Below are 16521 nucleotides of genomic sequence, written 5' to 3' on the forward strand. Positions count from 1 at the left end.
AACTACCGAGAGCCTTAAACAGGCTAACCCACCCCCATACCCCCGTTTCAGTGTCGGATAACACAATGTGCCCAAACTCTTAGTGCAGTGCGTTTCAGTTTGTGGGAAAAAGTAGGTAGCAATTAAAGGTATTTTTTCTTTGCATGCTACGCAACTTTGCAAAGGGGGAGAGGGGGAATTATTTGAGTTGACTTTTTCATTTTTCAAGTAAGAAAAACAGCAACTGTGCCAAGGTTTTGTCCAGGTTTTGTCAATGATTGTAGGTCAGAGTAGGCAGTTGTATGCCGGCAGGTAAAAGAAGGAAAGCTTCGCTCGCCAATCGTTTTCGCCTTGCCACACTTTATGACACTTGGGAGCTTGTTTGCAGACCAGTGTTGCGGTTGCGGATGCGGATGGTGCGATTACCAAGTGCGTTTTACGTGATGTCATCACAAGCACAATAGAGTGAATACCCCGGATTGCACACGGATTACCCCAGATATAAAAACGCAATCGACTAAAATCTCGCTATTGCAAAGAATAGGCTGCTGCCTCGCTAGGGTTCGCCAGCAAAAACTTTATTTATACACGATATGTAGTTAAAGCTGGAAGCATATCATGTCGTGTGGTACTTCCAGTTAAAATTACATTAAAAATTTACATTAAAAAATAAAAAATATATTGAAATGAATTTGATTTATTATGTGTTTTTAAAGCATAATTCAAAGTCAGTTGATAAAAAAGGTTATTTCGATCAACGCTGATGTAGCTCACTTTGAAACGTTTTTTAATCCGCTTATAAGCCCCATCTCCCCCCCCCCCCCCGCCCCCTTCCGTTTATAAGCCCATGGCCGCCATCAATACTGTAAATGATCTAGAAAGCGCCAGGGGCGTCTATTAAATGTTAGGGGTCCTGAGGGGGACGTTAAATAGATACGAGGCGTTTATTACAATTTTACTGTAACAGCGTAAACAAAACAAAAAAGATGCGTATTTTGCTTGCGGAATAAGATAGAAAACAGCGTAAATGAGAGACTTATCTAATCTGCGCTAATGCAAAGCCTACAGATGTCGTTCATAGTTCGATATCGATGTCTTCATTGTCATCGGGGTCAAACATGTTGGCATCGTTGGCTTCTTCGATGTCCGAGTCAAGCAAGAAACTAAATATTTTGCATGATTTTACTTTATGTAGCGTTTCCTTGGTTTTCGAGGCGATTCTTGGAGGGGGGCGTCTATTAGACCCGGGGCGTTTATAAGAGAGGGGCGTCTAATACAATTTTTACACGTCAGGGCGTGATTAAAGGAGCTATGTCACGATATAATATTTTAAGTCTTTTTTCTGATTTCTTTTAAATTAAGGAAACCTCAAAATAATAGTTTTCTAAGGAAGAAAAACACAAACGGAGTAATAAAAACCTGGAAATAACCAAGGATGGTTTCGACTGACGAAGATTAAGACGGATTATGAGCCACAAACTTAAAAAAAATTGCCAATTTTTTCAAGTCGAGTTGTCTGTTACGTAGCTCCTTTAACGAGCTGTCTTTTTTTCAACTATTCAGGACCAAAACCAAAACAATTGTCACCAAATCAAAACACTGGCCATTTTCACACTAGAGACGGACAAATCGTCTTAGTGTGAAAACGGGACAGACACGATTTTGGACGCACAAGTCGTCTGAATTTGTCCGTCGATTTGGCCGTCTAGGAAGACGATATTTCGAGGACGACTTGGTCGTCTAAACGGACAAGTCGTCTAAAAGCCGTCTTAAATTCACACTAGACAAACAAATCGTCAGACGACTTGTCCGTCTTCTAGTTTGAAAACGGCCAATACCACCACCAACAATATCATTTCTTAACTCAACATTTTATCAAAGTGATGATTTATGCTGATTCAGCTTGAATCTTGCAATCCTAAATGGTGACATGTCATAGGATGGTGTTTCATTCATGGCCAACTGCGCTAGGATCTTGCCACTGACTGGACCAAGCTTGAAGCCGTGAGCTGGGAATAGTAAATTAACAACACGATTAAGCGACATTCAAGGGATTAGTGTTTTCCAAGACACAACAGTAGTACGTCCCTAAAAGTTGTATTGGATGGTCAATTCTTGTATTAAGGCCCCCTTGTCTAGATGACATAGATGGTGGATCATGACTTTATGCTTTTGAGATTAATCATCCACGGTATTTACTTGTTGTTGTTGTTAATGTAGTCAGAAACTGCGTGATTGTACGTTCTTTTGTAGTAACATTTTCAGTTTTAGCGATGACGCATATGGTCAAAAAGGTAAAAAGCCTGCAGTGGTGCCAAGTGGCTTATCAGACTGAAGCTTATCCTAGTTTCCGGCTAGGAGCATTTCTATTCCAACCTGAATGGGATGCTACAATAATCCATCGCAGGGTACCCCCCCCCCCCCAACAGTAAATTCGCCAAAACCTGTTTGTGCACAAGTGTGGAGTGAGGTACTATGAGAGTACTATGAGAGTGTCTTGCCCAACCCGGACCACTCCATCCAGAGTCCGTCGCACTAATCATTAGGCCTCGCGCCTCCTACGAAGACGCATACAGCAAGGGATTAAAAGTAAAATATAACAGACCACATTCAGACATTCTCATCTAAACATGACTCATATAAACACCCCACAAGAATCCTCCTCTGCAAACATTTTTTAATGTTTAAAAATAGACGAGTAACCAGGGTAAGACATAGTAAAATATTAAAAAGCGATCTCTGGTTAAAAATATGATGAAAACGAGCTTTCGACTACCAGTCTATAGTCTTTGACAAGTAATGAATAAAAAGCGCGAACGTTAAAATATATACTATAAAAAGTGTGAAAAAGCAAAATTATAATAAAAACAATAAAAATGTTTGTGTGCGGGTAAAAATGCTAATGAAAGGTTCAAAATAAAATTGAATATTGTCTTGGTAATTGTTTCGCATTATTGTCAGCATGGTTCGTAATTGCTGTGTGCCAGGATTCCAAAGTTTTTCTAACGCGAAAATTTCCTTTATCAATCACACGTGCACTGTCAAAATCGATGGAATGGTCGTTCAACCAGGCATGTGAGGCGATGTTGGAACCTTTTTTAAAGGTTTTTGTGTTTCTAATATGTTCTTTTTTTCTTGTTTTTAAACATCTTCCCGTCTCGCCGATGTAACTCCACGGGCAGTCGGCGCATGGTATCTTATAGACGACATTTGTTTGTAGTTCCGCCGGAGGTCTTGCTTTCGGGGAAACAAACTCTTGTTGTAATGTCTTAAGGGGTCTGCTAGTAGTTTGGATTCCATTGTTTCTTAGAAGTCTCGAGAGAGGTTCAGTTAGGCCTTTGATGTAAGGTAAAACCGCAAGGCCACAATGTGAGTCTGAAGGATCAGCCCATCCGAAAAACATTCCTACCAATTCTTCTGGAGATGGTGTGATTGCCAGAGGTGGTTTCTTCTTCAGAATGTTAGATATGACCGATTGTGGGTAGCTGTTCGATTTCAGAGCATCAGTGACGTGACTTAATTCTTTCGCTTTTCCCTCAGGGGTACTTGGGAGGTTAGAAGCACGATTCAGGAGAGTAGAGGCAGTACTCAGTTTGTGTTTCTTTTCATGGTGTGAATAAAAATCCAAATATCGGTCTGTGTGAGTAGATTTCCTGTAAACATCGATAGTTATGACGCCATTGCTCCTGGATACCAAAGTGTCTAAGAAGGGTATCTGTCCGTTACTCTCATGTTCAATGGTAAAGGCTATTTTTGAGTCAATTGAGTTAAGAGTGTCATGAAAGGATGCGACAGAGTGTAAAAGAAACACTCTGTCGCATCCTTTCATCGATTTTGACAGTGCACGTGTGATTGATAAAGGAAATTTTCGCGTTAGAAAAACTTTGGAATCCTGGCACACAGCAATTACGAACCATGCTGACAATAATGCGAAACAATTACCAAGACAATATCCAATTTTATTTTGAACCTTTCATTAGCATTTTTACCCGCACACAAACATTTTTATTGTTTTTATTATAATTTTGCTTTTTCACACTTTTTATAGTATATATTTTAACGTTCGCGCTTTTTATTCATTACTTGTCAAAGACTACAGACTGGTAGTCGAAAGCTCGTTTTCATCATATTTTTAACCAGAGATCGCTTTTTAATATTTTACTATTTTTTAATGTGTTATTATTTTGTTTGTGTGACTCCTTGTCGAAGACTTTTTAGTGACAACAATTTTAATTGTTGCTCCAAACCTCCTTCACGGTTATGATTTTTTGTTTTAACTTGTAATGAGTTTGAGAAGCAAATAAGTAACAACAAAAACCACCTACCAGAAAAACCAGCACCAATGATAATATTTGGAAACCTTGGATGTTTATCCAGCACAAAGTTCTCATCTGGGGTGAGCTGGATTAAAAAAAAAATAGTTTCATCTTTAGGTTGAAGCAGTTTAAACGTGGTTGAAAACAGGTTAAACCTGAAAACAAATATGATCTACAAGATATCCCCCCTCATCCATTTCCACACTTCTTAGATTTTTAAATAGTCAGAGCAAATAGAACCCACAGAGAGGTAAAACTAAGATTAAGATGGAATCCGCCAGGACTTTGAGTAGTTATTGGACAAAATAATTTACACCTTATTGCAAGCTTTTGTGTTACTGCTTTAAATATCTTATAAAAAGAAATCTTTTTTAACAACACCAAACATCGACAATTTCGAAGTTCCACTGAAATCCACTGAATCGCTCAGAGACGATTTTACAAGATTTTACTGAGATTGTAAACTTTGAAATTCATTTTTAATAGGAAATTGTTGTTGATGTTATCACGGATAATTACTTACATGGCAGGAAATAACGCAATAGGATTTAAATTATTCTGGTACTCGAAATAAATATTACTCGACTTCCGGGTCTTAAGTATTTACATACCGTATAAGTACAAGCCTCCACTATGGCAGGCTCACGATGATCAATACGAGGAAAGTGCTTTTCAATGTAGCCCCTTATTCTCTGTATGTGTATTTCCACAAGGTCTCGGTGACTATCCCTTAAATCTGGGTCAACCTCTTGACGCATTTCTGGCAGTTGACATTGACCACTTGGCCCAAACTGTGATGAAAAGAAAAAATAAACCACTATAGTAGAATCCCGGTGACTTGAACTCGGATAACTCGAACAACCCCGCTAACTCGAACTAACTTCCATTTCCCTTGAATTTACCCCACTTTTCAGTCATTTTTACTCGGTTAACTCGAACTCGAATAACTCGAAAACCCCGCTAACTCGAACTGAATTTTGTTTCCCTTGAACAAAATTCGAATTCCAGTTCTTGAAATTCGCCACGGTTGCCTATTGATTAGAGCAAAGAACAGATAAAGTATTTCAAACCCATTTTTAACTGTTATCAAAAAATGTTTTAGTCGTGTTAGAGTTTCTGACAAGATAAGTTCAATATGCACTGTACTGTATACTGCAGTGCTGAAAAATAAGTGAAGTATCAATTATTAACTTGGCAAATTAAATATTCAATCGACCCCGATAACTCGAAACCCCGCTAACTCGAACTGTTCTTCGTTTCCCTTTAGAGTTCGAGTTACCGGGGTTCAACTGTAGTTTCAACTTTGTCAAGTTGTTACATTGAGTATTGATCCATAAGCACTGAAAGCATTCCATCCTTTTTTGAACGTTTGAGCAGTTTTCACTTGAGTGTCGAAAGTGTAATTGCGTTTGCTTTGGTTTTGCATTGCTACGCTTAGTGATTGGTTTAAAAATCTCGCGCCACTTTCTCAGCCAATCAGAAGTAAAACCAAAACCAATCGTGACTCGCGCGCGCACGTTTTCGCGCGCTTCGTGCCGGCTACATGTATTTGCTTTGAGTTTTGATTGGTTCACTGGATTGTCTGTGTCCTTTGTGATTGGCCAGAGTAATTACTTTGGTTTTAGTTTTACGACACTCAATTGAAAACTGCTCTAAACCACTAGCTTTAACTTTGTCAAGTTGTTACTTTGAGTATTGATCCATAAGCACTGAGAGCATTCCATCATTTTTTTAACGTTAAAGGGGCAGTGTCACCAAGATTTAGTGCTACTTGAAAATCCAATGAAGGTGTTGGTATTAATTTAGTGCTAGGATGCAAATGCAGAAATTGAACAAGAAATTGAACAAGTTGGTAGCCATAAACTTCTTGGAGTGATAATAGACGAGGACCTAACTTACGAAGCACATGTTGACGAACTATGTAACAAACTTTCAAAACGAATTGGTCTTCTTCGCCATATAAGCTTCTGCTTGAAAAAGAATCAAAAATTGATCTACTACAACGCAGTAATCAAACCACTCTTCATGTATGCAAGCACAGTATGGACATCGTGTAATAAAGAGGCACTCGAGAGAGTTCTCCGTATGCAAAAACGGGCTGCGCGTATTACTCTTGCAGCAAAACGTACTAGTCGAACTGTCACTTTATTTAAACGGAAACTAGAGGCTAGGGGGGAGGAGGGGTGGACAGTCGTCTGACTGTTGGCTGTCACAAATAACAATCACGAAAAAGTAATCCGTTTCGCTGATGAGAATGCCCGCTTAAATCACAATATCTTCGTTTTTAGCCCACGGAAGACATCAATAACTTGTTGTGACAAAATTTTCAGGATTATTATTTGGTGTTTTTTTGAAAAGTCTTGTTCTGCATGTCATCTTTGAGCAACGTACCGCCCTAACCAAAACAACTGCAAAACACTGGAAATGCTTTTTAGTGTCGAAAACTCCTAACTTTTTGGAAACACTGTCCCTCGATAACTAACCGAAAAATATATGGCGAAAATAAATCGCGATCCCCAAAAAAGTTAAGAGATGAAGGCTGGAATAGAAGATAGTTATCCAGTAATTACAAAGTTCCTTGAGCAATGCTTTTAATTTCTCACCTTACAAAACATAATCAAAAGTAAATATCAACTTTTCCCATCTATACCGACATCACATAGTTCTACCGTTTAGAAACAAAATAAAAAACAAACAAAATTAAGACTAGTGTCCTCATATCACTAATCCCAGTTAAAGAAAGTGCACATTTAGCCAAGAGAAATTACATTTATTTCACCTTGCTATCGTACTGTACTCGTACACCGATTTGCTCAGAATATTTCAAATTTTGACACACTCGTAAACCCGCGCGCGACCCCAACGTGCTGCGCGCGCGCATAACGTGACGTAACAAAAGAATAGTGACAAAACAATGCAAACTAAGGATACAACATTTGAATCATCTCAGTTGTGTTCTGTTTTAGCGAAGCTAAATCAAAACAGTTATAGAACGGCGCGCCCATACCAGGAAACCAAAACAACAACAACTACATCCATACGCAGATTTGTAGAGAAATGATTGTACGAAAAAAAGGTAAGAGAGAAAAAAACGCACAAAAATTTACAGCACGTAAGTTTTTCATATCCAACAAAATCTCCAAGAACAGCTGCATTCAAGTTTCAAAGTTGCAGTGTGTATATATCACGTGTCAATCCACAAAGAAGAAGTTTTAAAGTTGCGTTGTGTATATATCATGAGTCAATCCACAAGGAAGAAGTTTTAAAGTTGCGGTGTGTATATATCATGAGTCAATCCACAAGGAAGAAGTTTCAAAGTTGCGGTGTGTATATATCATGAGTCAATCCTCAAGGAAGAAGTTTTAAAGTTGCGGTGTGTATATATCACGTGTCAATCCACAAGGAAGAAGTTTTAAAGTTGCGGTGTGTATATATCATGAGTCAATCCACAAGGAAGACGTTTTAAAGTTGCGGTGTGTATATATCAAGAGTCAATCCTCAAGGAAGAAGTGTTAAAGTTGTGGTGTGTATATATCATGAGTCAATCCACAAGGAAGACGTTTTAAAGTTGCGGTGTGTATATATCAAGAGTCAATCCACAAGGAAGACGTTTTAAAGTTGCGGTGTGTATATATCATGTGTATTATGGAAGAAGTCTTAAAGTTGCGGTGTGTATATATCGTGTGTCAATCCACAAAAAAAGAAGTTTTAAAGTTGCGGTGTGTATATATCAAGAGTCAATCCACAAGGAAGACGTTTTAAAGTTGCAGTGTGTATATATCATGAGTCAATCCACATGGAAGAAGTCTTAAAGTTGCGGTGTGTATATATCAAGAGTCAATCCTCAAGGAAGACGTTTTAAAGTTGCGGTGTGTATATATCAAGAGTCAATCCACAAGGAAGACGTTTTAAAGTTGCGGTGTGTATATATCAAGAGTCAATCCTCAAGGAAGACGTTTTAAAGTTGCGGTGTGTATATATCAAGAGTCAATCCACAAGGAAGACGTTTTAAAGTTGCGGTGTGTATATATCATGAGTTAATCCACATGGAAGAAGTCTTAAAGTTGCGGTGTGTATATATCGTGTGTCAATCCACAAAAAAAGAAGTTTTAAAGTTGCGGTGTGTATATATCAAGAGTCAATCGACAAGGAAGACGTTTTAAATTTGCAGTGTGTATATATCATGAGTCAATCCACATGGAAGAAGTCTTAAAGTTGCGGTGTGTACATATCGTGTGTCAATCCACAAGGTAGGGGTTAAAAAGAAGTTTTAAAGTTGCAGTGTGTATATATCATGAGTCAATCCGCAAGAAACAAGTTTTAAAGTTGCAGTGTGTATATATCATGAGTCAGTCCACAGGAAGAAGTTTTTTGTTTTTTTTCTTCCTTGCAGTGTGTATACATCCTGTGTTAATCCACTAGAAAGAAGATTTAAAGTTGCGGTGTGTATATATCATGATTCAATGAAGAAGAATGAAGTTTTAAAGTTGTAGTAAGTTTTTTACATATGTTAATCAACAAGGAAGGAATTTAAAGTTGCTGTGCGTATATATGAAATATCAATCCTCATGAAAGAAGTTTAAAAGGTCAAAGAAACAGAAATTTTAAAATGCCATTTTAACCAACCAAACAGTAAAATCTACCATTATTTAGTAATATTAAAGACAAATTTGCTTTCCGAGCCTTCAAGTGCGAATTACGGCAAAAATACGAAGATATCCAAAGGCTTCACAAAAACGTTTCTTGAATGACTGCACACTGCAATTTTAGGAATATAACTAGTTTGTGACGTCATAATTTGTGTTTGTTAAGATGACCGCAGACCGATTCGCAAAGTGCACTGGTTATCAAAGTTTGACAACGTCTGGTAAAAAATGAATTTGTACTAAACCTGAAAATTTCGTGATTGTCCAGACGTATTGTGGGTACATGTTTTTATCACTTTTAGAGCAAGCTCCAGCTGAATATGTAAAGGAGGCGTTCACCCACAAATAGAACAAAACAATACAAAAATAAGCCGTCCTAGCTGACGTTGTCCAAAATACGCAAAATTTGGTCTTTAGAATTTGTTTTGCAGAGGGCAGCTATAAAAGCTACTAAGATTCAAAACGCACGTGCAGAGCTATTGTTCTGGCCCGGTTGTTCGAAGGCTGGATAACGCTATCCACCGGATAAATCGCTATCCAGTGGATAGCCTGCTATGTTTTGCTAACAATTAGAGCAGTTTTTCAATTGAGTGTCGTAAAACCAAAACCAAAGTAATTACTCTGGCCAATCACAAAGGACACAGACAATTCAGTAAACCAATCAAAACTCGAAGCAAATACATGTAGCCGGCACGAATCGCGGGAAAACGTGCACCAGCGAGTCATGATTGGTTTTGGTTTTAGTTCTGATTGGCTGAGAAAGTGGCGCGAGATTTTTAAGCCAATCATAGCGATTTATCCGGTGGATAGTGTTACCCAGCTTTCGAGCAACCTGGCCAGGGCCTGCTCATTAAACCTTTTGTTTGGTGATGTTCTCGTTGCCGTTGCCGTTGCAGTTTGTTAAATGCTAATGAGAAAGAACAATAGAGGCTCCTGATTTGTCTGCATACCAGCGTGCAAACTACTTATGTCTCACATGATCTGTAAAACGACAGTAAGCAAAACTTGAATTGAATTAAGTAGTGTTCGTTTTTGTGGAGAGAGGAAAACCGGAGAACACAGAGAAAACTGAACCCCTAAAGCAAGGACGAGAACTCACAACAAACTCAACCCACAAATGATGCCATGTCTGGCAATCGAACCCGGGCCATATTGGTAAAGTGCGAGCACTCTCACCACTGTGACATCCATGCTCCCCTAAAATTACTATAACATGTGGAGACCGGAGAGAATAGTTTGCCGTGTGCATAAACACCACTGCTTACCTTGACCATATCAGGGTACTCAAATGAAGGAATACCATATAAACGTTCTCCACCAGAAACTGTACAGTCATAGAAAGTAGGAAACCCATTCTTTAGACTGTATATTCCAGGCTGTTTTGTCTTCCAGTATAAAACTGTAGTTTTTGTTGTCTAAAAATTAAAGCAATTAGACAAGAAGTTTGTAGCGAAAATGGCAGATTTAAAGCTACAAATTGAAACACATTTCCAACATGTGATTTACTTCATATTGGGTGGGGGGGGGGGGGGGGACACCCATATGAGAAGAACAGGGATGCTTGTCACCTTGCCTAGGGATGCAAATTATGGAGTTTGGTCTTATGTAGAGTGTTAGAAAAGAAAGGTATGTATACCTTTAGCTGTTAAGGTCTTGTTTAGGGTTTCAAATTAAGAAATAAAAAATGTCATCATACTAAGTTGGCAGTCGACCATTTAGGCATGGAAAATGATATCCCAATAGGGTCACGAAAGCTGGAACCATGCCCAGATTGGGATTTAATTACAATTTTAAAGCTTCCTCATCCCTCTTATAATTATGGGAGTACCCCACCTAAAGTTTTAGGTGTACACACACAAAAAAAGCCCCCTCCCCTCCCCTCCCCTCCACGTCTTTTATTTCAAGGTCTTGATCTAACACTGGACATCATACAAATCTCTTAGTAAAATCTCAGACATATCTGAACAAGTGTGGAAAGAGACAAAGCTACATGTTGGCTGTTGAAAGAAGGGGAAGTCCATAGAAGAGGAATCCAAGAAAGGATGGTTGACCATTTTGTTAGCTCTTACCTTAAGTGGCAAAGTAAGTCCTAATGGTTTTAGCAGTTTATTGGTCCAAGGTCCTAAAAAACACAATTTTAAGACTGATATTGTCATTTGTTATTTGATATTGGTTGATATCACTAGTTCATTTAACTGTCGAGTTACACTTTTAATGTTACTTTATTCATTCTTTCTAAGCTACAGTAATGTAATATGCTGCATCTTTCACTTAGGTGATTGACCAATTGAACTTAAAAGCCAGAAAAAAACAATTAATTTATTAAAGATAATGTGGTCCATAGAAAAAGGAAGCCTTTATAGTCAAGTGGCTCACACTGGCAGAGGTTACTGATATCCCAATTTCTATAGCAGTTAGTGGATTGTAGTATTTCTACTGCCCCTGGATGGGATGCTAGTCCATCGCAGGGTTACCCCCCAGCAATATTTTTCCAGTACCCATTTACACACCTGGGTTGAAAGAAGCACTATGAGAGTAAAGTATCTTGCCCAATTATTATTATTATTATTATTATTATTTAACACAACACAGTGACCCTGGCCAGGGCTTGAACCCAGACCATTTGATCCAGAGATCTGTGTGCTAACCATTAGGCCACCACGCCTTCCCGGGGGGGGGGGGGGGGGACTCCCATATATGGGCTATATAGGTATGTGCTGCCCGATAGGGTATGGTTTTTGAGGTTCTCAGTCCTTAAATAGGGTATCATTTTTGCTCCTTTTGGCAATGTGTTCCCGGTACCTAAATTCTATCAGCTAACATAAACGCCCAGCTCAACGTAAAAAGGCATCCATTCGAGTGTTAGTAAAGCGATTTTGATTTTATAAAGATTTGTGTTTTGCCATGGGCGGTTAGACGTCGATTTGCGTCGTCACAGAACGCTTCTCCTTCCCTTGAATAGGGTGTCATTTTTCAGTATTGAGCCTTTAAAAGGGTATCAATTTTCGCTTTCTTTATCCTTAAATAGGGTCAGGGTTTAAGAACCTTGGCGGCACACCCCTATCCGAAATTTATGGGAGTACCCCCCCGGGCACGTCTACCACTGGTCTATAGAAAAGCTCTCTCTTATGTCTGTTATGTTGCCTAGGAGTATTACTTGAGTCAACAACAGATTTTTCCTCCACCACCAATTCACCTGTGAATGCACCCATGCCAGGTGGGCGAGGCACAAAGAGTGTCTTACCTAGATAGACATTAATTTTTTAAAGGGTAAAACCACTTTTTGTGACGTGCACACATATATTGCACCCTGTTATAATATCTTTATTATTACCAGTATTATTTTTTATAGAATAACAAGAAGGTGCTGGGAAGCACTAGTTTGTGTTTTAGTACTCTGAGGGTTTAAAATAGCAGCTGGCTGCCGGCAGTAGCGGGCACTTAACTTGACCACACTTGCCAGCTATTTTTCACCGTAGAGGTAGAAAATATCGTGCTTTGATCGGCCAGCTGAAATCAATGTATTTTTTTCTTTAAAAGTAATAAATTGTTGTCTAATTTTCCTTTCCTTCCTTCATCAGCACCAAAGTTTAATTGTCACTCAACGGTTTTGAACTTTACAGCTGATGAAGGGGTCATCCCGCAATTAACGTTTTGCAAAACTAGACAACAATAATATAATTATTTAGCACTTTTAAAGCAAAAAAAAATATTCATAGTACTTCACAGCACCATTTTTATTATTCTTCAATGAAAAAAAAATTAATAGAAACACTGTTGCTATTCACCTGCTGTACATATGACCTTGCGAGCTGTGAACAAATTCTTGCTTGTTTTAATTGTAACAAGAGATCCTGGATGGACTTCAGTTACAACCTCGCCATCCTTCAGTGTGCCACCAAATTCAACAAATTGTTCCTACAGATGGAACAGTTATATAAAAAATAAAAAAAATTAGAAAGGGCCCCCAACATTGTTTCATTTATTTAGTAAGAATTACAGATTAAATTGTAAAATATATCAGGGACTGTTTCATAACTTGACGCATGCGTGTGCAAGCTACTATAAACATAAGCCCATTCAATTCAATTGTTTATCAATTGGAAGCGCGTGATAAAAATTTGCCTTCGAAAATATCAGTCATACAAGAAAAACATGGCAATAGATATGTTATTTCTCATTATAATTCCATTTGTTTGCTTGTTCGCTTTATTATCAACCAATAGGAAACTAGAACTAAAATTACATCTATATGTACAAATGAACAAATGTACAGGCGACTTGGTGTTAACAACCAGAAAGTCTGAATGATGCACAAATTTCACGGAAAATGGATTTATAGAGAAAAGGTCAAACCTAGTGTTGAACATCAAATTTATTGTCAACCCATAGGACTTATTCTGGACACATGGATGAGTTTTCTACTCACATTTGATTGGTTCATAGACAATGGAATTGATTGGACCAAGCTTGCACATGCCCCAGACTGTCGAACTATCCCTTTAATCTCAAAAGTGACTTATGGACATCACATTTCTAACACTTGACTAACACAGCTGAGAACAAAAATAATCAAATTCAGTCAATTGTATTGGATTGGGAAAGGTTTCTACATGCAGCTCCTTTCCGATCATGTAGTAAATTCCCAACAGAAACCAATCTGGGCAGGATCCAAGCTTTTTTGACCCCTTAATTATACCATTTTATAACACAGACAATGACTTCAGGCATATTTTTTATTTCTTCAAGTGCAACCCCTAACACCTTAAAGTCTAAAACTAAATCATCATGTCAATATGACAGCACTTTTTCATGATTAACACCCGTAGGTGAGACAAGCAACCTCTTCTCTTTCATATGGGAGTCCCCCATTCCCCAGGTTTTTCTTATTGAATACACTTTATTTCATCCACCTGGCATGAGAGTTCTCATGCTCAACAATTACATGTACATGTATTTCAGAGTAAAAAGATGGCCCATTCCAAACAAAATAAAAGGTTATTAAATTAAAATAATGTTGGACATTAAAAACATTTATTATATGGCTACAATAGTACGCGCACTCTGATTGGCTGCTGAGTGGGCATTATTTTCTTGTAATGACCGGGCATTATGAAATATTTTCTCGGCTCGCGGTTTTTTGAGTTGTGAGTAAAAGCTACTAGCGCGATTGCGAGAACGACAATAAATACCGACAAAATGTAACTATCTTTTCAACAACTGAAAGAAAAATATTAGCATACCGTACTTCTTTGGTATGAGCGACGAAGAAAGCCACAGAGAGCGAGAGCGAGTTTCACCTCGGTGTTTTTTAGATATTTCAGTTTAGAATAGCGCTAAAAGGACATATAATAAATAACTTATTAACCTCGTCCGTTCGGTCATTACAGGGCAATCTCAGACCTCGGCCTTGATGTATTGACCTCGCTATCGCTCGGTCAATACATCAAGGCCTCGGTCTGAGATTCCCCTGTAATGACCTCACTCTCGGTAAATAAGAAGTATATTTAATTTAATATTTTCAAACAAAATTATATTGCGGAATCATGTTTTACCTGTAACACTCTCAAACATTTATCAGCCATCAAAATCCCTGCTGAGCTTTCCAATACCCCAGTGTAACTTGGTGGATAGCTCAACTCTGGAAATCTTTGCTTCAGTTTCTGGCTTGACAAGACTTCATAAATTTCTCCAGCAGCATTGAACGACTTCTTTATTTCTTTTAGTCCTTTCCCAGGACCATCTTCCACTGATAACATTCCGACATTTCTGAAATGATTCAATTAAATTTTCACTAAGCTCTCAGAAACAGATTCTACATCACCGAGGCAGGGTATTATGGTTACTGTAGGTCTTTAAGGCACATTTTTTAAAGTGGGGGTAAGGGGCTGACATTTCAAGCAGTCAATGTCAGTAATCTATTGTTTACAATGGCATTAAGTTTAAGGCATCCTTTAGCTATTGGTACACAAGCTATAAGGGCCTGATTACATGAGCCGGGCTGGCCTGGTTAGCCGGGCTGGCTCGGTTTGCCGAGATCTCGGGACGTCTGTTAAACGCAACAAAAGTCAACTATGCGATTACATGACAACCGGGCCAGCCCGGTTAGCCGAGATCCCGGTATTGCGATGCCGGGATCTCGGCTAGCCGGGCTGAAAAATTTCCATGTAATCGCGTTCACCGGGCCAGCCCGGCTAAGCGGGCCAGCATTAAATTTCTCTTCCGAGCACAATATCCGACGAGATAATTAATGCTACTCCTTCTAAATAGGATGTAGAAGTAAAGTAACCCATCCAGCTGCATAACTGTAGTAATGACAACCGGGCCAGCCCGGTTAGCCGAGATCCCGGTATCGCGATGCCAGGATCTCTCATTCTCTACTTATTGACCCGTTCTTAAAGGTTTGTGTGATGGGGGGGGGGGGGGGGGGGGGGGGAAGGGTGGGAGAATAGTAATGAATAGTAATGACAACCGGGCCAGCCCGGTTAGCCGAGATCCCGGTATCGCGATGCCGGGATCTCGGCTAGCCGGGCTGAGAATAGTAATAGTGATGGTAACCTGACACCAGGGGAGGTACTTGGGATTTCAAGTGATGAGAATGGTTGAAGGATTTTTTGGGGTAGGAAAATTTTGCAAGTATTCAGTTTTTGATTAATGGGGTAGGGGATACAAACAATCTAATAATTAAATGCCTTGGCTGTGTACATGTAGTTGTGTAAAGTACAACCAAACATGTTTTGCTGTTGATTTTTGTGGGGTAATTTTTGGTCAAGGGTTTTTTTTTTTTAGAAGCCCTAGGGATTTTTTTGGGTCTTGATTTTCACCCCCATTCGATCATTCCTGTCACTTGAAATCCCAAGTACCCCCACCCTCACCCTGCTGGGAACCTGAGTTGCACTCATAGTCTGCAGTCTGCAAGTCAGACACTCTGGGTGGGGGAGGGGACGGGCACTTGTGGATACCTTGGTACCGAGACTGGGAGAAGCGATAAATACTTACGTGATAAGTATTTCTTGCTGTGCTTTTGCTTCAATCTGCTTCCACATCTCCAGCGCTTCAACAACCATTTTAGTATAATAAGGTTCAGGATAGGAGCCACGAATGATTCTGGTCTGCCCATGAGAGCTGCCTCGCCAGTGTGGAAGAGGAAACTTTAGAAGCAAAAAATATAAGCTTATAACTTGCTTGCTGCTGTTATATTTATACTGGAAGAGTTCTGAAAACTTACCTGCTCCAATAAAAGGGTTTTTTGTCCTCTTGAGGCAAGGTAACGGGCTGTAGAGCTTCCAACTACACCAGCTCCGATCACACAAACATCGTATGTTGGGTTTGAAGACATGTTGAAGTTTACACGAGGACACAGGAACGAGCTGTACTATCTTGCACGCACTAAGTAGTTGAGGTTTCTAACGGAAAATGCTGCAAACAAAAGTACAGTAATCGTGGAAGATTGTGCAATGTTAGCAAACCGTGTTGTGCGCCACCATTTTCCGTCACGCAACCGCCGGGTCACGTGATGCGGATGGTACCGTGACGGACGCTCGATTTTGGATTTTTCCCACTTTTCCCCTCGAATTTTC

General features: G+C 39.2%; 1 protein-coding gene across 1 annotated transcript; it reads right to left on the reverse strand.

Moving 5' to 3' along the window:
• Positions 1–32: 32 nt before the first annotated feature.
• Positions 33–16428, reverse strand: LOC144647123 (peroxisomal sarcosine oxidase-like). The gene is made up of 9 exons (XM_078506878.1): positions 16170–16428; positions 15941–16092; positions 14497–14710; positions 12730–12859; positions 11011–11063; positions 10207–10356; positions 4907–5086; positions 4305–4380; positions 33–1988 (listed from the first exon to the last, which is right to left on the reverse strand). Exons 1-9 carry the CDS (start codon positions 16278–16280, stop codon positions 1855–1857), a joined length of 1200 nt encoding a protein of 399 aa, XP_078363004.1. The 5' UTR covers positions 16281–16428; the 3' UTR covers positions 33–1854.
• Positions 16429–16521: the final 93 nt, after the last annotated feature.

This window comes from Oculina patagonica, chromosome 3, assembly GCF_052425735.1.
Source record: "Oculina patagonica isolate OP01 chromosome 3, crgOcupat, whole genome shotgun sequence".
NCBI classification, from domain to species: Eukaryota; Metazoa; Cnidaria; class Anthozoa; order Scleractinia; family Oculinidae; genus Oculina; species Oculina patagonica.